A 21687-nucleotide genomic window follows, 5' to 3' on the forward strand; every position below is an offset into this window, starting at 1 on the left:
CCCCACAAGGGTGGGTGGGTGTCAGGGAGGGTAAGGAGTGGGGTCCCTTTATGCCCCCACAAAGGTGGGTGGGTGTCAGGGAGGGTAAGGAGTGGGGTCCCTTTATATCCCCACAAGGGTGGGTGGGTGTCAGGGAGGGTGACGAGTGGGGTCCCCTCCTGCTCCCCCGAGGTCGGGCGGGTGCCCGAAGGGATCCCCCCGCTTTCCCGGCCCGAGGCGGGCGGTGACTCACCGCTCTGCTCGCCCAGGAACACCAGCTTGAATTTCCGCAGCGGGTTCCCGAAGTCCCCGCCCGACGACATGATGGAGGAGCCGCCGCCGCCCCGCGCTCGCTCCGCTCCCCGCGGCGGGACCCGCGACCGCTCCCGCTGCTTTCCGCCCTCCTCCTCCTCGTCCTCCTCCTCGTGCTGCCGCTCCCCGGCGAAGGCTGCGGAGCCCGGTGAGGTGCCGGTGTCTGTGTCGGTGTCGGTACCGCCGCTCCCCCCCCCCGCGCTCCCGGAGCCGCCGCTCCGCCCGCCCCGCGCACGCGCCCTGGGAGCCGCCCGCCCTCACGGAGCGGGAATGGGGCGGGCTGGGAGGGACTTGAGGGATCAGCCCGTTCCAGCCCCCGTGCCGCCGGCAGGGACGGCTTCCACCAGACCGGGTTGCTGCAACGTGGCCTTGGACACTTCCAGGGATGGGGCAGCCACAGTTTCTCTGGGAAAACCATTCCAGCCCCTCCCCACCCTCACAGCCAAGAATTCCTTCGCAATATCCCATCTAATGCTGTGCTTTGTCCATGTGAATCCATTCCCCCTTGTCCTATCCCTCCATCCCTTGTCCCAAGTCCCTCTCCAGCTCTCCTGGAGCCCCTTTAGGCCCTGGAAGGGGCTCTCAGGTCTCCACAGACCCTTCTCCAGGTGAACATCCCCGGCGCTCCCAGCCTGTCCCAGAGCAGAGGGAATCCAGCCCTTGGAGCCCTTTTGGGGACAGATCTGTGCCGTTTTGGTTGCTGTGGGAGCTCCCATCACTTCTCCAGCTGCAATAAAACCCCTTTTCACCACGTCACCAAAACAGCCTCGTCACCGAAACAGCCTCGGCGTCAGCGCAGCACAAGGATGTGCCCAGCCCACGCGGGCTCCGGGGAGGAACCAGTACAGTCCTTCAAACCAAAGGCTTAATCCCAAATGGATACGGATATTCCTCTCAGAGCATCTCCAGAGACCCTCACTCCACGATGTCCCCAGCACATCCCTCAGAGAGGGTGACATTTTCCAGGAAGGTCAACGATTCCCACTCGTCCTTTTGCAGGGGACCCTCTGCCTTGGGGCCAGCTCTCCCTTTATAGCTATTTTTTGCCCATTTCTCCCCATTTTGCCCTCAAGGTTCAGCGCATTAGGAGGTTCCCAGCTGCATCCTGGCCCTTCCTGGTTAAACCTTGGCTTTGGGATGTCTCCTGTCAGTGCAGCCTTGCTCCCTCCTCTCCCACACTGGTGCAATCCCATCCTGATCGAGACTCTCTGGCTGGAATGTGAACACAAAATGTGATTTTGGGGATTTCCTGGGGCTTCACCTGCTGCTCCCACTGAACATCCCACCGAAACAAGAACGTGCTGGATGACAGAGCCCCCCGGGGTCTGCAGCTCCTGCCCCATAGTTGTATTCATGTTGGTCCAAATCTCCTGCAATCTACTCAACAAGGTCCAAATAAAGCTCCACAGGGTATTTTCCACCTGGAATTGAGTAGGTTGTCCACCTTTTTTCCCATCTGGGGGATTGTTCCAGAGCCTCTCTGCTCTGATGGTCAGAGAAATGCTTGTTTAATCCCCTGCTTTGAAACCCTTTCTGTTTTTGATTGTTTCATTTATACTCCCTCAACGTGATTCACTGCTTCTCCAAGGTGTTGTTTTGCTTGCTCCACACCCAGCACCTGGGAGCACATCCATAGCAGTTGTGTAGCTGCTCTCCTGCACCAAGGGGAATCCAGACCATCAGAGACCTGCTTTAAATAATTTCAAATTTTAAATACATATATTGTCCTTGTTTATGTGTCAGGGTGGATTCTGGGATCTTTCCCGCAGATCCCATGGAAAACAATGGCTGAAGGCAGAGGAGGAGACACAGAAAACCAGAGGTTTTCTTCCATGGTGTATTTAAACACTTTTGGATTGCTTTTGTCATGGGACAAGCCTGAAAAGAAGTGGAAACTTCCAGGTGCTGGATCTCAGCTCTCCCAGGGCAGCTTTGCTCCTCCAGGTTGCTGCTTGAGGAGGGGCAGGTGCCAGAATTCTGGCTGTGTGGGCACATCCAGCTCCATGGCAGGGAGAAACCTGCAGTGAGGCAGAAGAGGATGGATGAAACAATTCCTCTCTGCAGCCTGGGAAGCCTTTAAAAAACTAGGAAAAGCTGCCTGGTGGTTTTTTTAGTGCATTACATAAAAAAGGAAATCATTGAGTCACCTCAGCTTCTCTTTCCAAATGTCACAGAAAGGTTGGGAGGTTGTGCTCCTGCAACAGGGATTCTGCTCCCTGGCTGTGAAACATCCAAAAGGCAAAGAAAGGCACGTTCCAGTTGGAAATAAGGGCCATGTTCCCAACAGGGAGGCTGCTCAGCCACCAGAACAAGCTGCCGAGAGCAGCACTATCTTTGTATCCAGGGAAAATCAAGAGCAGGAGAGATGAGGAAGATGCTGTCATGGAGAGAGAAGTGATCTGCTTCCAGGAGGGGCAGAGGGAATTAAGGGTGCAGCCCCATTCCATGGGCACTCAGCATTTGAAGGCATGGAATAAGGAGTCATCTTGGACGTGCTCTTAATGGTGGTGCTCATCACAACTTCCCCAAAAACACAGGCCCAGCCAGTCCCCTCCAGGCACAGCAGCCCCTCCTCAATTTCCTCTGGGGATTCAAAGTTCCTGGGAGGAGAAGCCCAGGTTTTCTGGAATGGGAGTGCCGGCCTTAACCCAGCTCAGACTCCTTCCTCGAGCATCGTTCCCCCTGCCTGGGGCTTGCCAGGTGGGATCAAAGGGTAGGACAACATCCACGTGGGCCCTTCTGTCATGGGCCAGGAGCACCAGGGAAATACAGCTTGGAGCTGGGAATCTGTGTCCTTGCGTTGTGGAAGAGGGAGCAAAGGTGAGGCGAGTTCCCTCTGCCCCCTCCACGTTCCCTCCAGGAAACAAAGGCACTAGGAGACTTGCCACGTGGATGAACTCAGGTGAACTGGAGGGAGAAAGTCCACCATGAGCCCTGACAGCTCCAGCCAAGAGCAGCTGGAGAGGGAATGAGTCCTCAGACAAAATTCCAGTTGATCCACCCAGGAGGAACAGATCTGAGATGGGGGCTCTGAAGCACTGGCCATGGAAGGAGGGGGAAAAGCGGGGCTAGGCAGGAGAGAAGGGAGTAGGGAAGAGCCTGGGAGAAAGGACGGTTTGTGTGGAAGAGGCAGGAGGAGGCAGTTTGGCATGGGATGGGTTTTCCTGAGCAACTCCAGGCTGTCCAGGCTTGGGGGGGCTCCAAGGACCGCGCAGCGTCCATCTCTTCCCAGGCAGACCCCCGTGCCCACCTTCTCTCTCGCCGCTGGGAAATCAGGGAGGAGGTTCCTCCCAGCCCAACCTTCCTCCACTCAGGATTTAGTCATTCTAAAGACATAAATAAAGAAATAAAAATAAAGGACGAAGTAAATGGCCGCCGCGACGCCACACTCAAGATGGCCGCCAGACCCACACTCAAGATGGCTTCCCCCAGGGGCGGGGTCGGACACCATACTCGGCACCGCCACGTGGCCACGCCACACTCAACATGGCCGCGTCGCCGTGATAGACGCGACGAGCGGCCAATCAGCGAGCGAGAAGCTGGCGGAGGGCGGGCCGTAGCCGGCAAGACGCGCGGTGATTGGCCTAGGGTGGGGCGCGCTGTGTAGCTGCTGCCGCCAGGCGGCGCTGCCCGGTGCGTGCGGAGACGGAGGGATGAGGTGTCCACCATTACCACCCGCACCCCCACACCCTGCCCGCCGCCTCTCGCAGGGCGCCGGGGCCCCGCCAGCACCGCGGGTTGTCCAGAAACTGCCGCCTCTGTGAGGCCTCGGCGGGCGGAACGCGGGGCTGCCCAAAAATTGTAATTGTCGATGGGCGGAACGCGAGGCGGGAGCCGCGAGGCGGGGGGGACCCGTGCTTGGTTTACCGGGGCCCAGTGGGGGGACGGTTTGAGCGACGGACCGAGGATGGGATGATGGCGGCGGTGCCGAAGGTACAAGGATCGGGAATGGGAACGGGAATAGGGGACACACAGGGAAGGGATGGGCCTGGGAGCCTGTTCAGTGCCCCATCACCCTCTGGGGGAATAACCTTTCCCTGATATCCAGCCTAACCCTGCCCTGACACAGCTCCAGCCGTTCCCTGGCTCCTGTCCCTGCTGTAATCTGGGGGTGTTGGTGACAATTCCCTGAGGATCTGCCACTCTCTTTGTGTTTCGGCCATTCCAGGTGCTGTGCTGGGAGAAGGGAGCGATGCTCAGGCAGCTGTTTGCCCTTAGCAGGTGAGTGCCTGAAACCAGGGAGTAAAACACAATAACAGGCATTAAAAACCCCCCAAAAATGGCCAAAGGAGATTTGCCACATATTTTTCCATGGGTGGGGGAAATCACAGCTTTTAATGATTATCTTGTTTCTTACAGAACTTTTAATCATTGTCTTGTTTCCTCCAGAGTACCAACACCCAGAGAAAACCATCTGTGTGCTGCAGGTAAAGTCCATTGTTAATCCAAATAAATGGAGCATTTGTGTTTCCTTTTAATTTTAGGGGTTTTTTAGCCAATTTTGGGCTGGTTAAATAACCTGAGCTGATGCTCTTCCACTTCCATATGTTTTTTCCTAACATTTTCTTCTTTTTTTGTAACATTTCCCTGGTCTCCCAAACTACCCACAGCCTCTTTTATTCTTCTTTGTTGTTGCCTTGAGAGTTCACCTGAGAAGTGAATATTTTTAATCTCTTCCTTCCTTATTTGTGGCTGCCCACACCGAGCTGTGAGTTGGGACAGGAGTTCTGCTTCCATTTCCAGGTGCTGCTCTCCTGAGTTGCCACAGATCCTACAAATCCCGTCCTACTCATGGAATTGGGAGATATAAATACCTGCTCCCAGCAGAGGTAGGCAGAAGGAATTATTTTATGAATTCCATGGCTGATAAATCACATCCAGAGGGAATAATGGCATCGTTTCCTGCTGTTTCTCTTGGGGAAAAGTGTTGTGTGACATTCCTGGAGGGACAGGACAAGGGGGTATAGATTCACATGGACAAAGCACAGGGTTTAGATGGGATATTGGGAAGGAATTTTTCCCTGTGAGGGTGGTGAGGGGCTGGGATGAAATTCCCAGAGAAGCTGTGGCTGCCCCATCCCTGGGAGTGCCCAAGGCCAGGTTGGAGCACCCTGGGATAGCGGAAAGTTGGGAATGGCACTGGATGAGCTTTAAAATGCCTTCCAACCCAAATCATTCCATGACTCCATGAAGTTTCCCCACTCACTCATTTTGTCCAGCACATTCCTGTGGAAATTCCCTTGGGAGGGAGAAATTTCCTTCTCCTGCTGGATTTCACACCGGAGTTATTGTCAGCAGGTCCTATTTTCATGTCACCTTTTGACATTCCCTGGAAAGACAACAATTTTTTGTGGAAGGAGGAAACACCACCAAGACAGCTGCCTTGTGGACAGGACCTGAAAGAAAAAGGAGTTGTATTCCTGCTGTTTCTACTCCCTTTTTTTTTTTTTTTACCTCTGGGAGAAATTGATTTTCTCTGGAAGAAATTAAAAATACGGATGTGTTTTCTTTGGGGTATTTTTCCTGTGGTGCTGCCATCCAAGAACTGAGCTGAGAAGAGCTGTCAGGATAATGCCATCCCAGTTTTTAGGCAGGGAGAGGGAGCACAGATGGGCTGGGATGTGGCTGACAAACCCATCAGAGGAGAAGCCCCACGGGAAACCCGGCAGGGTTTTATTCCCAGTGTTGCTCAAACTCCCTGTTTTATTTTATTTTGGAAAACAGACTCCAAAGAAGAAAAAGGACAGAGTGCAGATGAAGGAGATCAATCCTGGCACTGAGTTTGAGTATGGAGATGTCAACATCCAGATGACTTCCTATGACATGTGCCTGGTGGAGCACTTTGCCCAGTATGTCCACAGGCTCTGCAACAGGCTCTCCATCAAGGTCAATGAGAGGTAAGGGACACCTTGGAGACCAGGGCACCATCCAGTCCTTCTGATTCCCATGTGGATGTAAATCCAAACCTCTCCTCCGCCCCCTGTTCTGTTTCTGTGTATCCCTACAGTTTTGTATATTTATTCAAATGAGGAAGGTTATAATGGGCTTGTTCCAGCAAGGAAAAAATATCTGGCTCCATCTCATTCCTCTGAGGAAAAAAGGGCTTTAAGCCTCTGGGTTTAATGTTATTGTTTAAGGCTTTAAACCTGGCTTAAGTATTGCTGACATTTCCTGCTGGTTTTCCTTCCTGGTGTTTGATCCAGGCTCTGTGCAGTGAGTGATGCTGGTTATCCAAACTAGAATGAACTTGGGAAAGCCCCTGAAGTGCTGGATGAGCTTCCTGCTGCTTCACTTTGGGAGCAGAGGATGCTTTAGGTAAACACCAGATCCCAAACAGGATTATCCCAACGGCAGCTTGGGATTTAATGCCTGAGGGATGTGAGGAAGCACCTCAGTGCTGAAGTGCTCCCAAGGAGCTGCAGGCACTGGGAGAAGCCCTGAGTTGCCATGAGGGAATGAAAACAGTGGTAGATTCTCCAAAACGTGGATTTTCAATTCCGCCCTCTGTGGTTGGACCTGGTTCAGTGTGTCCAGAAAGGAAGGATTTGCCCTTGGAGTGAGAATTTTAGTGGAAAAGGTGGGCAGAAGGATGTAATTGGTGCTGTGGAAATGGGGATAGGGATGCTGAGGTCTCTGGAATCCTGCTGGGAGCAGGGTCTGCTCTACTGCCCAGTCATATTCCTGTTAAATTTGAGGGGAGAACAATGTCTTTGGAGTGGCACTTTGCAGCAGCAGTTTTTAGCTCTGTCCCTGATGACAAAATAAGTCACAACTGTTGCTTTCCTTCAACTACAAAGAATGTAAAATGTCTCAGGCTGGTGTTTGGAGCCAGTCCAGCTTTTTCCTGGCAGCAGGTGCTCCAAGCTTCTCCTTCATCCCCGTCCCATAAAACCCTGGCCTCTGCCAGTGCTTCCTTTGCAGGACACACTGTTTGCAGAATTAATTCCTCATGGAAAGTTCATCTCCTTGGATGGTTGATCCATCCCTGTAGAGCACTGGGAATGTCCTTAGGACAGGGAATGTCCTGCCTGTCCTAAGCTCTGCCCTCTGGCTCCCCTAGCTATGCCATGCCCACCAAAACCAACGAGGTGCTGTTCCTGGAAGAGAAAGGATCCAAGATGCAGCTGGATGCAGTCCTTACCACCCACCAGAGAGTTGTCCAGGTAGGAACTGCTCTTTCCTGATATTCCTGTGGTTGTCCTGCAGCACAGGCTCTCCAAACCCCTCCACAGTTGGAGCTGAAAGGTGTAATTTGGGCATAAAGCCTTCATTTGATCTCTTACTGAAAGTTCCCTCCAAAGTGGAAGCAGGAAGAGGTTTCCCGGTTTTATGTAATTTCAGGCACCACATTTATTACCTATTTTCTGCAGAATGCTCCATACAAGAGATAGAAAAGCCATGTTTAAGGATGGATGATTGGAAAAATTCCATGAAATTTAAAAATACTGTTAGGAACAGCTTCAAAAGACCCCAGAGCCCCTTGCAGGGCCTAAAGGGGCTCCAGGAGAGCTGGAGAGGGACTGGGGAAAAGGGATGGAGGGACAGGACAAGGGGGAATGGATTCATGTGGACACAGCACAGCGTTAGATGGGATATTGGGAAGGAATTCTTGGCTGTGAGGGTGGAGAGGCCCTGGCCCAGGTTGCCCAGAGAAGCTGTGGCTGCCCTAACCCTGGGAGTGTCCAAGGCCAGGTTGGAGCAACCTGGGATAGTGGGAGGTGTCCCTGCCCGTGGCAGGGGTGGAATGGGATGATGTTTAATGTCCCTTCCAACCCAAACTGTCCTGGGATGGTTGTCCTGGAGCTGTGTCATTCCTTCCCTCAGATCAGTGGTTTGAGTTCCACGTTTGCTCCAATACTCCTGGAGGTTATCCAGAGTAACCAGCCCGAGGGGGTCCATCTCCTCATCAAACAGGTATGTTTGCATTTCCCAGTGCCTTTCCTTTCAGGAAGCAGAGATGATCCATGTCAGGAATTTCCTTTGAGGATCTGGACCTGGCCCTGAGGCTGCTCCTGCTCTGGGCTTAGAGTATCCAAGATCTCCCAGAGCCAGGCCCTCCCTTCTCCATGAAAACCCACTGCTTCCAATTCCTGAGGAGTGCTTCCTTCCCCATTTAGCCTCCTCTAATTGGTGCCACTTCCCAGCCAGTCCCACAGATCCACAGGAGATGGCAGGTTGCAGGTTCCTTTCCTTTGCTGCCACACATTCCTTGTGAGTCCAAAGGGCATGTTTCACTCCAGCATTGCTCCACCACTTGTCCTGGAATTCCCAGAAGCTTCATGGAGCAGTTGGGAGCAAAGCTGAGACAGGAAACCCAAACACTGTGCCCTGTTTTGATGGAATTCGCTCTGGAGTGGGGGGTTAAACTTGGGTTTTGTGACAAGCCCAACAGTTTTCCAGCACTGAGTGACTTCCCACTCCCAGGGCATTTCAGCCTTTAGTTTTTCCTGTTAATCCTGATTTCCTTGGCTGGTTTTCCCTCCCTCCACAGCACACAGAAGCCGACTTCAAGAGCAGATTGAAGGCTCGGCCAGAGCTGGAAGAGCTGCTGGCACAGATTGGCTGAGGGAGGAAAACTGCTCCATCCAGGGGCTGCTCCAGCCTCCAGAGGGGGATTCCGTGAGCACTGTGCTGAGAACTCGGTGAATTGGAAGGAATTCCCACTGTTGGTTGTCTCAATAAAGATGAATAATGTGTTTATACCTGACTGGTTTGTACTGGGAGCAGTGGAATCCACACAATGGAATATGGCTTTACATTCCTTCAGTTCTTTCTTATTCTTTTATTCTTGTCTGTTCTGCTTTTGACAGATGGGAATTTCTGCAGAAATCCCTGCAGGTGAATAATGCTGTGCTGCAACAATCCCAGGAATTCTGTTCTAAGCAGATTTGGTGGATTCCAAGAGAAAACTATTCCAAACTGGTTTGTTTGGAAGTTTTTTCCCCCACTTTTTAAGGACCTTCCACTAAACACAGGGAAAGTAACTCATTAACACTCTCCCCCAAACTTGGGCTGTCCAGGTGTTGCTTGTGCTCCTGATCCTGCTGTAATTTTGGGGAACCCAGCACCCACCTTTCTGGGAAACAGCCTGGGAAGTTCCTTCTGGCAAAAGCCAGGGATGTGCTTCCCTTTCCAGCCTCCAAAAGGCAATTTTGCTTTGTTTCTCTTGCCTTATTTGCCAGGAAGTGGTAGACAGAGGAGGATCCTTTTTTCCCCCACTCCTAATTATCCTGGGGCTTCCCTGGAGATAAATCCCATCCTCAAAATCCCATTTGGTGGGACACGAGGTTATTGGTGGTGGGAAAAGCTTTGGGAAGGACGTGAAGTGGAAATCCATGGCAGGGCTGTTGTGGAACCAGGGACATTTTGGGCTGGAAATGGAAATCCACAACCATGGAATCATGAAGGTTGGAAAAGCCCTCTGGGATCACTGAGTCCACCCTGTGGCCAGTCCCCACCTTGTCCCCAGCCCAAAGCACTGAGTGCCACATCCAGTCTTTCCTTAAAAACTTTCAGGGATGGGGACTCCACCACCTCCCTGGGCAGCCCCTTCCAATGCCTGATCACCCTTTCCATGAAAAAATTCCTCCTGATGTCCAGCCTGGTGCAGATTGAGGCCACATCCTCCAAACCCCTCTGACCTTCCCACTTTGCTGCGGGCACTGATGAAGACGATTAAATTCCCAGATTTAATTTCCCACGTGGATTTCCCGGCACTTGGATAAAAAAAAAAAAAAAATCACACAATAAAAGGGGGGTGAAAGGCACAGCTCCCCCATTCCTGGGGGTCCCGGGTGGTGTCACTGTGCAGGGTGTGCCTGGCTCTGTCCCTGTTCCCGCTGTTCCCGCCGGGCCATGCAGGCTCCGAATGCCCGGAGCTGTGTCTGGCAGTGCCGCCAATCCCGGTGCTGTTCCATGCACTCCTGCAGCTCCCGGTGCTGCTCCAGGCAGCCTGTCCGGGCGATCCTGGCATCCAGGGGGTCTTCGCCCTCCTCATCCTCCTCCTTCCCCGCCGATGCACGGCTCCAGGAGTGTCTCGGCTTCGCCATGGGAGAACTGGGAAGGAGGGACAGGGTAGGGGTGCTATTTGGGGGCCATCCTGTGCTCTGTGCACCCGCCAGGAGGGGCTCAGCCCCCCTATGGACACCCAGGACCCCCAGAAATGGGCGCTCAGTGCTCTCCCCATCACACCTCAACCCCAGCCATGGGTGCCCAGCACTCCCACCCCTCACACTCCGAGGGGTGCCAACCCCCCCCATTGGTACCCAGAACCCCCCAAATGGGTGTTCAGCACCCCTACAGACCCCCAGGACCCCCAAAACGGACGCTCAGCATCCTCCCCCCCTCCGACCCGTGCGTCCTCAGCATCCTCCCTGACCCCCGCCTACCCACCCACCCCTTACACCCCCAGGGGTGCCCACCCCGCCATGAGTGCCCAGCACCCCCCATACGTGTGTACCCCCACCCGTGGCTGCTCAGCAGCCCCAAAATGGGTGCTCGGCACCTCCTCCACCCACCTCACCCCCACCCACGGGTGCCCGGCACCTCCTCCGACCCCTCACTCTCCCACGGGTGCCCACCCCCCCATAGGTGCGTACCCCTCCAGAGGTGCTCGGCACCTCCTCCCTCGCACCGTACCCGCACCCGCGGGGGTGCCGCCTCAGCCCGGCCCGCGCGGCCGGAGGCGGAAGGGGCGGTATCCCCGCGGCAGGGAAGGTGTCCCCGAGGAAGGGGCGGTGTCCCCGCGGACGGGGCGGTGTCCCCGAGGAAGGGGCGGTGTCCCCGCGGCGATGGCGGCCCTCCGGATCCAGAGCGACTGGAGCCGCGCGCTCAGGTGCCAGCGGGGCTTGGCCCTGGGCCTGTCCCTGTTCCTGGCCTTGTCCCTGCCCCGGCTTCTGTCCCTGCCCCTGTCCCGCTCCCTGTTCGCGGCCCCTGTTCCCTGTCCCGGCTCACTGCCTGTTCCCTGCCCCGGCTCTTGTCCCTGTTCCTTACCCCTGCCCCGGTCCCTGTTCCCATTCCCTGTCCCTATTCCCTGCCCTGGTCCCAGCCCCGGCCCCTGTCCTTATCCCTGTTCCCTGTTCTTGTTCCCTGGTCCCTGTTCCTGCCCCTGTTCCCTGTCCCTTTCCCTATCCCTGTCCCGCTCACGGCCGCTCCTTCTCTCCGCAGCAGGGACGAGGGTGAGGCCTGGCTGAGCTGCCGCTGCCCCGGTGAGTGGCCGGGGGGTCCCCCGGGGGTCAGGGGGGATCAGGGGGGCCCTGGAGGTGACGGGGGGATTGGGGGGCCCTGTGGTGCAGAAAGGGGTGGGGGCAGTTGGGGGGGTCGCTGTGGTTTTAAAGAGGGGGTGAAGATTACTAGGATCCCTGGGGGTTAGGAGGGGCTGGGGGAATTTTGGGTCTCTGTGGGCTGGGGGAGGTGGGAGCATTTGGGGACCCGCCGGGTGAGGAGGGGATGTGGCTGCTTGGGGGGGGTGTCTCTGTGGTTTAAGGGGAGGTGGGGTCCTGTCATTAATGGGGTCGTTTTGGGGTCCCCGTGGGTTAGGAGGGGAAGGGGACTAGGGGGGGATCCCTCTGAATTAGGAAGGATTAGTGGTGTTTGGGGTCCACGTGGGGTCTGTGTGGGGTAGGAGGGGTTGGAGTTGTTTGGGGTCCCTGTGGCTTAGGAAGGGTTGGGGGTATTTGGGGTCCCTGTGGCTTAGGAAGGGTTGGGGGTATTTGGGGTCCATGTGGATTGGGAGGGGCTGGAGGAGTTTTGGGGTCCCTGTGGTTTGGGAGGGGCTGGGGGAGTTTGGGTCCCTGTAGGTCAGGGAGGGTGGGCTGAGGGTCTCTGTGCCGTGGAGGTCTCTGTGCTGTGGGGTCTCAGGGCTGCCCCTTTTCCCCCAGGGAAGCCCACCCTGTATGGGAGCGTCACCCGCCGCGGGCTCAGCTCCGAGGGCATCCCGGACATCGCAGCCTCTGAGGGATTCCTGGTTCAGGAAGTCACCAAGGTGCCAGGGCTGGGGGGGGAAGGTGTGTGACACAAAGGGGGGACACTGACAGCCCAAAGCTGCCACCCTGCAGCATCCTGTCCAGCTATCCTAACCTCCCACCGGGCACAGCCCTGGAGCTGCTCCAGGACATCCCACAGGGTTTCCAGGCTCTGGGATCCCCCAGCTGGCTCCAGGTCACAGCTCTTCCTCAGCAGGACCAACAGCACCTCTAATCCCTTTTTTTCCCCCTCTGTTTCCTTCCTTAGAAAAGCATCCTCATTTCTTGTCCTCACGAAAATGCGTCCACAAAGTTCCTGGCCCCGTACACAACTTTTTCTAGGATTCATCAGAAAAGTGTGAGTATCCTGTGAGGTGGGAGGGGAGTCCCTGGAGCTGACTGGGAACTCTTCACAACACATCCCTGACCGTGGTGTCCTCGTGCTGGGGGGGACTGGAGCATGGATTGGTGTGTGCGGGGTTGGAATGGACGTGGAACTGTGATCTTGTCGTGTTTTAGGAAGGGTATTCCCCAATTTAGTGTTCCCAATGGATGGAGAGGGGAATTGGAGGCACAAAAGATCAGAGATTTAGATAAGAACAATGAACAATTTACTGGGAACAGCAGTGGAATAAGGAAACTAACAGAAACAAAAATACCAAATAACAGTGTACAGGCCAGGGAACAATCCACATGGGAACGCTCACAGTGTGTCACCCGAATATCCCTGGGATCTCTGTAAAATTGAACCCTGTCCTGGGCGAAACCAGGACATTCCCACCCCTTATTGTAACCCATCTGCATCGTGCCCAGATCCTACCCTCCCAGCTACATCTACACACACAAACATGGGTCTCATTCCCATTTTTTCACTGGATTTCTGAGCCTTATGAAACCAATCCAGTCCATTCTTTGAGACCTCGCTCTCTTCCAACACTTTTCTTCGGGAGCTCTTCTAAAGCTCTCCTGTAATCAAAAGTCTGACTTTGAATTTGCTGGAGCTGTTCCATCCAGGAAGCTCAGGGATGTCTTCAGCAAGGATAGCAGGGCTGCGGCAGATGGGGCAGATGCCGCAAAGCTGCGAGACTGCTGTTCTGATGCATTCCCTGTGGAATTCATGCCCACATTCCAGTTCACACCTGTCTTTGCCTAGCATCTCATGGCATACTCTGCAGGAATAATAATCACGATCCTTGAACCAAAGAAAGAACTTAACCCCTGCGAGGCGAGAGAGCTCTTCATCGTACTGGCAGAGACGGGCGGCCAGTCTGTTCACCGTGAGCCGTGCGCTCCATCCGATGGTTGTGAATGCCTTGGAGTAAGGCCATGGAGCGCCTTCTCGGAGCCTGTGCCACGTGTAGAACGTACAGAAAGCTTTCCCCGGATCCAGGGGGAACTCTTCCCTCACAGTCCCCTCGTAGAGCACCTGCAGCACAGCCAATTCCCTCAGGTACTGAACACCTTCCTCCAGGTACTTCCACCTGTGCCTGGGCACAAACAGATCGTTCTTGGCAGGACACCATTCCTTCACACTGGACAGGAGCCTCTTCCAGAGGCTGAGGGGTTCTTCCGTCTTCCCAATTCCCTTGTCAATGTCCACTTTCCAGGCCAGGCATCCCAGCTGCCTGGCTTCTCTGCCATCCAGTGTTATATCCTGTGCCCTGAAGGCCCAGCACCGTGCCAGCCAGGCCAGCACCGACTCGTTCAGCTGGCGCCGGAAATACTTCCGGATATGGCGCAGCCTATCCAGGCATGGGCACTGCAGGCTCAGCGCTGCCCCTGTCTCCTCCTCTTCTGAGGACCCCGTTTCCTCTTCATCCCTCACCAGGGGAACTGATTTGCTCTTGGATTTCTTCAGGACAGGGACAACTGCTTCTGTCAGGGGTTCAGCTGCAGTTTGAGTGGCCACTGATTTGCTCTTGGATTTCTTCTGTAGAGCTGCAGTTTGAGTGGCCACACTGATAGTTGTTCTCTCTTGCCCCCAGGGGAGCTGCCTGGCATCCAGCAGTGCCCGGTAAGCACTGGCCAGGGCCCAGCACAGGGCAACAAGTCGCTCCTCTCTGCAATTGTCACGGCATTTTTCTTTCAGGTATTCTGCCATTTTATCAGGGTCCTGTAGTTGTTCAGGGGTGAACTTCCAAGGCACGGAAGGAAAATAGTCCTCCAAAAGCTGGCCGATTTTCTCCCACCTTCCCTGCCACTCCTGATTACACACCCTGGGGACAAGTGCCGGGAAGGCCCTGCTAAAAAATCCTCTTATCTCTCTAAACACGGTGCGGACCACGCCTCTAAGCATGTTGTAGACTGTGCCGAGGAAACTTGGCAGACACAGCAAAACGAGGATGCTTTGCATAACACTGAAAGGCAGTTCAAAAGCTCTTGTGTACGTCCTGAAGGAGTAACAGCGGTGGAAAAGCTGGAGAAAATAGTCCTTCCCTGTTCTCCCCGTGGACTGGACAGGTTTATTTATGGACTGGCGGACGCAGAGTGTCACGTCACAAATTACTATCGCAACGAACAGCACCAAAACAGCGATGAGTCCTTTCTTTGCCCTGGGATAGTACTTCAGGAGGGGCTCAAGCGGGTGTTTATAATAAGGGCTAAAGAGCATAACGCACAGGTACAGGTGCAGCCACCCTGTATCCATTGCCAGTTCCTAATACGGCCAATGCTGGGATCCAAATCGTCCCTGACCCGCTGCGGGCAGATCTGTTCTATCCCAACCCTTCCTGCCCCCGAATTAGGCTGGGGTGGCTTAGGAATGGAATTCCCGAATTCCAGCCGGTGGCTGGAGTGGGGAATTGGAGGCCCAAAAGGCAAAGGACGGGGGCTGAGATAAGAACAACTCACTGGGAACAGCAATGGATGGAACGAGGAGCGAACACGCGGGATGCGGCCGGGAAGGAGGAAACGCGTTTTCCCGCGTTTCCTGTTTGTCCTGCCCGCGCATGGGGGGACGGGATCGCATTCCATCCTGGCCTTGCCCCTCCTACCGCCGGAAAAGTTAACCCTGTCATGACTGGAACCTTCCCTTCAATGGTGATCCGCATTTCTGGTTCCCGCCTGGGATTTCACGCTGCAGCGCAATTAAAAAAACCGCAGTACAAATGCAATTACTGGAATCACAGAATCCTTAAGGTTGGAAAAGACCTCCGGGATCATCGAGTCCACCCTGTGCTGGATGCTCACCTTGTCCCCCAGCCCAGAGCACTGAGTGCCACATCCAGGCCTTCCTTGGACACCTCCTGGGACGAGGACTCCACCACCTCCCTGGGCAGCCCCTTCCAGTGCCTGACCACCCTTTCCAGCAAGAAATTCCTCCTGATGTCCAACCTGACCCTCCCCTGGCACAGCTGGAGGCTGTTCCCTCTCCTCCTGTCCCTTGTTCCCTGGGAGCAGCGCTCGACCCTCCCCCAGCTCCCCCCTCCTGTCAGGGGGTTGCAGAGCCAGAAGGTCCCCCCTGAGCCTCCTTTTCTCCAGGCTGAGCCCCCCCAGCTCCCTCAGCTTCTCTTGCTGCTGCAGCCCCTTCCCCAGCTCCGTTCCCTTCTCTGGACACGCTCCAGCCCCTCAATGTCCAAGCCTCTGAGGTCCTTGTTTCAATATTTGGTATCATCACCTAGAACTGTACAATGATGTACTTAGCATGTCTCCCCCAGTACAGAATTAGTCTACTGAGCAGAAATATCTCTATAAAGTTAATTTTTGGTGCTTTTCCCCTCCTGCAGATCACCTGCCTTGACATTTCCAGTGGTGGAGGACTTGGTGTATCCACCAGCACAGATGGGACCATGAAAATCTGGCAGGCTGCCAACGGAGAAATAAGAGTAAGAGCATCTGGATTTGATGTTTTCTGTTGGGTGGGACATTGCTGAGGTCCTTTGGCCCTGACTTTGGTCGGGCTGTTTACACCCTGGGAAAAATCTGGCTTTTGAATGAAAAGCTGATTAAGATTTTCCATCTTGGAGGCTTTAAGTCAAATCTATTGGGAAGGGTGTCTTCTCCCAAGGGGAAATATTGCTCAGCAATCCAGAGTCCCAGGGCGAAAATGGATTGGTTTAGGAATAACAGGGAGGGTGCAGCAGGTGTGGTACAAGCACTGAATTTGTTCTGCAGTAGAGAGGATTATTAAAAAAGAAATTATTAAAGAAGATTATAGATTATTAAAGAAATTGTAAAAGAAGACATTAAAAAAAAAATTTTAAAAAATGTTTCTGTGCTGGATTAATCACATCCTGTCTTAGCCTGCTCAGTGAAGGTGGTTCTTGTGGAGCTTGACCTTCAGCTCCTTGTTTGTCAGAGGATAAAGACATTTAACCTGTAATTAGAAGCAAGTTTAGTGTCCTTTGCTACATAATTAGCTGCTCAAGTGGTAGAGGGAAGCCCAAAGTGTCACCTCTTCACCTCAAATTCAGACAAGCCCATTGCAGCAACACAAACCTCAAGGATCTGAGCATAATCCTCTTGCCCACGTGGGAATTCCAAGTTTTCCGGTGTCACAGCTCCGAGATTGCTTGGCATGAAGGTGATGACAATGGAACTAGCACACAGTTCTTTGTTTTTCCAGAGACTATTGGAAGGCCATGTGTATGATGTGAATTGTTGCAGGTTTTTCCCATCTGGCCTCGTGGTGCTGAGTGGGGGAATGGATGCCCAGCTAAAGATCTGGTCAGCAGAGGATGCCAGCTGTGTAGTGACATTTAAAGGTCACAAAGGAGGTACAGAGCCTTTAAAATGCTTCATCTGCTGTGTGTGAACTTGCCTTGCACCCCAGGGCTGATGTTCAGTCACCAGTACCTTTTTTTAAGCTCCCAAAACTTGAATAAAAAGGTTGGGAGTTGTTTGTAGTAGAAGAAACTTGTTTCTCTCTCTAACCTGTTTTTTCTTAATTAATTTAAAAAGAGGGAGGGTGCAATACAGCAGCCTGTTGCTCCAGAGGTGGAGGAACAGGGATTCTGCTCCTCCAGGGCAGTCTCAGCTCTCCAGAGCTCCATCCTGCTTCCAGGAGCTTTGCTGCCTGCTCTGGGAATGCCTTCTGCTTGCTCTCAGGTTATCCTGCTCACCTTCAGTAGCACCAGGGCCTCTTCCTTTTGGTTTTTGTTTGGTTTTTTTCTTGCCCAGACAACCATACAGCAGTTTATTATTATGGACTTACAGCTCCCTGTGCTGGTTAAAGAGAGTAAAGCAGGACAAGAGCAGCTGGGAGGATACTCAAGTAATCTCTGGAAAGAAGATTTGGTTTCCAGGACCCTCCACTGGCAGGATTTAGGATTTAGGCCCAGTGCTTAGGCAGGCACCTGTTCTGCTCCTGTTTACACCTGGCCCAGAGCACAGTGGCCATGGTGTGCCCATGGCAGGTGGTTCCTTCCCAAGGGATGGTGACTGGATCACTTGGGTGATCCTGAGCAAGTCCAAGTGAGGGGTGGATGTGGCATCAGATGCCCAAAACACTGCCCAAAATTGTCTGTTCTCTAAGCAGCCAACTGCTCTGGGCAGGCTCTGGTTTTCTGTCTCACAAGGTGCTGGGCTTGACTGAGAGATTAATAAACCCCTAAACTCGATTGACTCAAAAACCCATCTTACACTGAACCTGGCATTGTCCTAATGCAATTTGGTGATTGGAACTAGAATGTCTTTGAGGTCCTTTCCAATTCCATAGTCTATTTGTGTGGATTCAAAAGGCTTTGGCACAGGTGTCCTGTACCCACACCGTGGCAGTGTTGAGACAGTGCCTTGGCCGTGGCTCTCAGGGTGACTTTATTCCCTGCCTATACCTCCAGCCCAGGCTGCTGCAGTCACTCTGCTTGGCTTATCCTTGTCAAGTTTAATGACTCTTTCTGTAGGGAAAGTGTCAAATTAAATCTCCTGACCATCCGACTGTTCCCTGCTAAAAAACCACTGTGGCATTTTTCACATCCAGATTTGACAGCCCACAGTAAAATAAAGTAGTTAGGGGATCTTAGCACTTGCACAAGCTGCTCTTTGGGTGTTGCTGTAGCTGGATAACAGGGATGCTGCTTTTGGGATTATCCAGGGATGAACTTGGGAACATTTAAGAGTGCCAGGCCAAGCTGTTTTCTGCCCAAATTAATTTTGTGCAGTGTCGGCTCAGTCTGAAGTGAGGTGTTGCTGATCATTTGATGGATAATGTCTTCCCTTTGTGCCAAGTGGTGACTCCCATGCTGTAAGGTTTTCTGAGAGCTGCTTCCTTCCACAGGCACCTTTTCCTAGAGGCACAACTTGCCCGTGTGTGACTGGTGTCACTGGGAACAGTGGCTTGGGGCGTTGGGTTCAGCTTGGGAAACGAGGTGCTTTTTGTGTGCGTCTGAACACGTTGTTTGCTTCCATGCAGGGATTTTGGACACTGCCATTGTGGATCGAGGCAGGAATGTCCTGTCCTGCTCCAGGGATGGCACTGCCCGGCTCTGGGACTGCGGGAAATCCGCCTGTCTGGGTGTCATTGCCGACTGTGGCTCCCCCGTGAACGGCATCGCCGTGGGCGCTGCCGACGACTCCCTGAACCTGGGCACGCCCGAAAATCCTCCCAGTAAGGCTCTTCTTCTGAAAATTCCCCTTCACTTCCCTGTCCCAAACTCCTGTGGTTTGTCACCAGGAATCCCTTGGGAAGGGATCAGAGCACTCCAGCCTTAGGCAGGAATTCAGGCTTATCAAGCAGTTTGGGGGATTAAACTGAGCTCTGCTCGATTACTGGCCTTCCTGGTGTCTTGGGATCTGGGGGAATGTTGCCCCAAGTTCAGTGGCAGTGATCCAAACTCTCAGGATATGATCCCATCAGGATCTGTTGCTGGAATGACCTGTTGTCCTTTTGCCAGGTGAGCGTGAGATTGGGACAGAAGGGAAAATCCTGCTACTGGCCCGGGAGGACAAGAAGCTTCAGGGAGTGGGACTGCAGAGCAGGCAGCCGGTGAGGATCTGGGATTGCCAGAGCATTGGGATGAGGAATTGAGCCAGGATAAACCTAGACAGGTAAACTGGTCAGTGTTATCCCAGCTCCATTGCCCACTGAGATTCACACTTGGTTTGTTCCCAAATTTCCAGGTGTTCCTCTTTGTGGGATCTGATGCTTTCAACTGCTGCACGTTCCTCTCGAGCACCTATATCCTGGCAGGGACTCAGGATGGGAACATCTACCAGCTGGATTTGAGGAACACAAAGTGAGTGAGTGCCTGGGGCTGCAAGGCTTTAAACAACCAGGGTTTGGTGGGAAAAGAGCTGGATGGAGGGGGCTGGCAGGCAGTGCCACATCCAACGGGTGCATCCCGTGGCACCAGAAGCTCCAGAGCCTCTGGCAGCCAGTTCTTTCTCTTGGGAAGCACTGGAGAGGTTCCTGCTGCTCAGGTGTGTGATCCAATGGGATGTTCTCTGGAAGGTGCCTCCTAAAAGACTACAGGTTCCAGGCAGATTCCTTAGTTTCTGAAAAGCTCTTCCATCTTGAGCCATGACAAAGGGTCCTCTTGGCATAGCCTTACCTTGCAGATTATTGCTTTTTTAATACCTATGTGATTATTCATTATAATAATATAATTATATGTAACATATTAATAATATTATTTATAATTATATTATAAGTAATTATAGTAATACAATATATATTGTGTATAGTATATACATAATAGATAATGTATATTAATTTATATTCTATATATATTCTCTGTTTTCTCTATATAGAATAATTCTGTATACTATATAATAATTATAATTATTATTTCTTTTATTAATTTTATTGTTAATTCTATATTATTTTTAATAATTATATTAATGATATTATTTATAATCGATATTATAGTTATATAATTATTAGTTATGTTGATATACTGTGCATATTATGTTATATAAACATCTGTATTATTTTATATATCTATACATATATATAATCCAAGTACACAATAAATGTAGATAAATTGAGCAGAAAACTTAACATCAATATCACACCCCCCCCCCCCGAAAAAGCACAACCCCTTCCTTTCCTTCACCTGAGAGTCTTTGTAGGATCCTGATCCTCATTCCAATGTAGGACTGGAACTGAGCTGTGGAGTTTTACTGGTGTTCCCTGAAGAGAATCATGGAATGGTTTGGGTTGGAAGGGACCTTAAAGCTCATCCCATTCCACCCCCCTGCCATGGGCAGGGACATCTCTCACTATGCCAGGTTGCTCCCAGCCCCGTCCAACCTGGCCTTGGACATTTCCAGGGATGAGGCAGCCACAGCTTCTCTGGGAAATAATCCTCATCCCTTGTTTCTGCTCCTTTTTCCAGTGCTCCAATCCAGGTCATCCACAGATCAGGAGCGCCAGTGCTTTCCCTGCTCCCATACCAAGATGGATTCATTGCCAGCCAAGGTAATTCCACTGCTGTGTTGGGAGAAATCCTGTAATGGAATCAAGGAACTCTGTGCTCTTTAGGAATTGTCCTCTTGCCCCTTTGCCTTGTGTCCCTCCAAAACAGGGCCTCCAAGGTGCATCTCACCCATTGGAGCCTTTTCCTGCTGGAATTTCTGTCTGTAATTAACTGCTCATCTCCCTAATTGGCTGATGTCCCTCCCTTCCAGGGGATGGCACCTGCTTCATCCTCCAGCAAGACCTGGATTATGTCCTGGATCTCACCGAGGCCGACTGCGACCCCGTATACAAGGTAAGGAGTACGGAGTATCCCTGAGGAGAACCTGGAAGAGGGAAAGCTGCCTTTTCCCTCAGCAAGTTCCTTCACACAGTTGACTTTTTAAGCTTATCTTTAGATTTTCCTCCTGAATATTCCCAATGTTTTGCATAAACAAATCCTCTGTGGTATTCCCTGGCTTCATTTCCGTCGGGCAGGTGCACATCTCAGTTCTGCAGGAGCAGAACTGTGGAGCTGGAGTGGCTCTGGCAGGGCTGTGTTTCTATAAAAAGTGTGGATTAAGGATTCTGGAAAGATCCTGAGGGAAAAAGTAGGATTTTATGTGGAAGTGTCACTTCCTGTGTAAAAACTGCTTTTTGTTTCCCCTCTTCCCCAGGTGGCTTCTTGGGAGAAGGAGATTTACACGTGCTGCAGAGACGGGATAGTGAGGAGATACCAACTTTCTGACCTTTAAGTGTTTGAAGGGACCAAATAGTGAGGAAATGTGTCAGGATGGCTCTTCCAAGCTGATTTTCCTCGGATGTGTATGCACAATTTGAGGCTTTTGTGCTGACGAGGCTCTATACAGAGTGTTTTGGTGGCAGATCATATTTCTTCCTTCGACACAACTGGGATCAAATTTTAATGTAGAGACGATGTTGTGTTGCAATGGAGTTGTTTTGTTTGTTTTTTTTTCAGTGCTGAAAAAGTGCTGTTTTTAGGGGGGAAAATAAATAAACGGGGGGTGGGGGGATGCTGAAAGTGACTGTGTCACTGTATGGAGTGAAATAAAGCGGCTGGGAAAGGCATTTCCCAAGGAA

General features: G+C 52.5%; 4 protein-coding genes across 11 annotated transcripts in view; 2 read left to right on the plus strand and 2 right to left on the minus strand.

The window, feature by feature from the left end:
* The window catches only part of RAB6A (RAB6A, member RAS oncogene family), a 42906-nt gene extending 42415 nt beyond the window's left edge, over positions 1 to 491 (minus strand). Inside the window, exon 1 of one of the 2 annotated variants that reach the window (XM_027660058.1) lies at positions 233 to 491. In XM_027660058.1, the coding sequence (XP_027515859.1) occupies positions 233 to 302 (70 nt within the window). In that variant the 5' untranslated portion in view covers positions 303 to 491. The remainder of the gene's footprint in view (positions 1 to 232) is intronic. The other variant, XM_027660057.1, reaches the window with a different exon arrangement.
* A 3434-nt stretch (positions 492 to 3925) lies between these two features.
* On the plus strand, positions 3926 to 8991 carry MRPL48 (mitochondrial ribosomal protein L48). 2 transcript variants are annotated; one of them, XM_027660055.1, is made up of 8 exons: positions 3926 to 4224; positions 4460 to 4512; positions 4651 to 4718; positions 5035 to 5120; positions 6016 to 6188; positions 7352 to 7454; positions 8116 to 8205; positions 8783 to 8991. In XM_027660055.1, exons 1-8 carry the CDS (start codon positions 4204 to 4206, stop codon positions 8855 to 8857), a joined length of 669 nt encoding a protein of 222 aa, XP_027515856.1. In that variant the 5' UTR covers positions 3926 to 4203; the 3' UTR covers positions 8858 to 8991. The 2 variants fall into 2 exon arrangements, with proteins under 2 accessions (XP_027515856.1, XP_027515857.1); XM_027660056.1 differs by having other exon boundaries at positions 3930 to 4224; positions 4681 to 4718.
* Positions 8992 to 9961: 970 nt separating this feature from the next.
* On the minus strand, positions 9962 to 10990 carry LOC113955017 (cytochrome c oxidase assembly factor 4 homolog, mitochondrial). Of its 4 annotated transcripts, none has more exons than XM_027660064.1 (2): positions 10890 to 10990; positions 9962 to 10347 (listed from the first exon to the last, which is right to left on the minus strand). In XM_027660064.1, the coding sequence occupies exon 2, from the start codon at positions 10338 to 10340 to the stop codon at positions 10092 to 10094; it is 249 nt and encodes an 82-aa protein (XP_027515865.1). In that variant the 5' UTR covers positions 10341 to 10347; positions 10890 to 10990; the 3' UTR covers positions 9962 to 10091. The 4 variants fall into 4 exon arrangements, with proteins under 4 accessions (XP_027515865.1, XP_027515867.1, XP_027515863.1 ...); XM_027660066.1 differs by having other exon boundaries at positions 10930 to 10959; XM_027660062.1 differs by lacking the exon at positions 10890 to 10990 and adding an exon at positions 10872 to 10879.
* On the plus strand, positions 10986 to 21666 carry PAAF1 (proteasomal ATPase associated factor 1). 3 transcript variants are annotated; one of them, XM_027660038.1, is made up of 12 exons: positions 10986 to 11125; positions 11458 to 11498; positions 12171 to 12274; positions 12523 to 12612; positions 15980 to 16078; positions 16819 to 16969; positions 18604 to 18798; positions 19085 to 19176; positions 19311 to 19426; positions 20528 to 20610; positions 20820 to 20902; positions 21264 to 21666. In XM_027660038.1, exons 1-12 carry the CDS (start codon positions 11082 to 11084, stop codon positions 21339 to 21341), a joined length of 1176 nt encoding a protein of 391 aa, XP_027515839.1. In that variant the 5' UTR covers positions 10986 to 11081; the 3' UTR covers positions 21342 to 21666. The 3 variants fall into 3 exon arrangements, with proteins under 3 accessions (XP_027515839.1, XP_027515840.1, XP_027515841.1); XM_027660039.1 differs by having other exon boundaries at positions 11000 to 11125; positions 11461 to 11498; XM_027660040.1 differs by lacking the exons at positions 10986 to 11125; positions 12171 to 12274 and having other exon boundaries at positions 21264 to 21536.
* Positions 21667 to 21687: the final 21 nt, after the last annotated feature.

Source organism: Corapipo altera, unplaced genomic scaffold (genome assembly GCF_003945725.1).
Source record: "Corapipo altera isolate COAL_440 unplaced genomic scaffold, ASM394572v1 74, whole genome shotgun sequence".
Taxonomy (NCBI): domain Eukaryota; kingdom Metazoa; phylum Chordata; class Aves; order Passeriformes; family Pipridae; genus Corapipo; species Corapipo altera.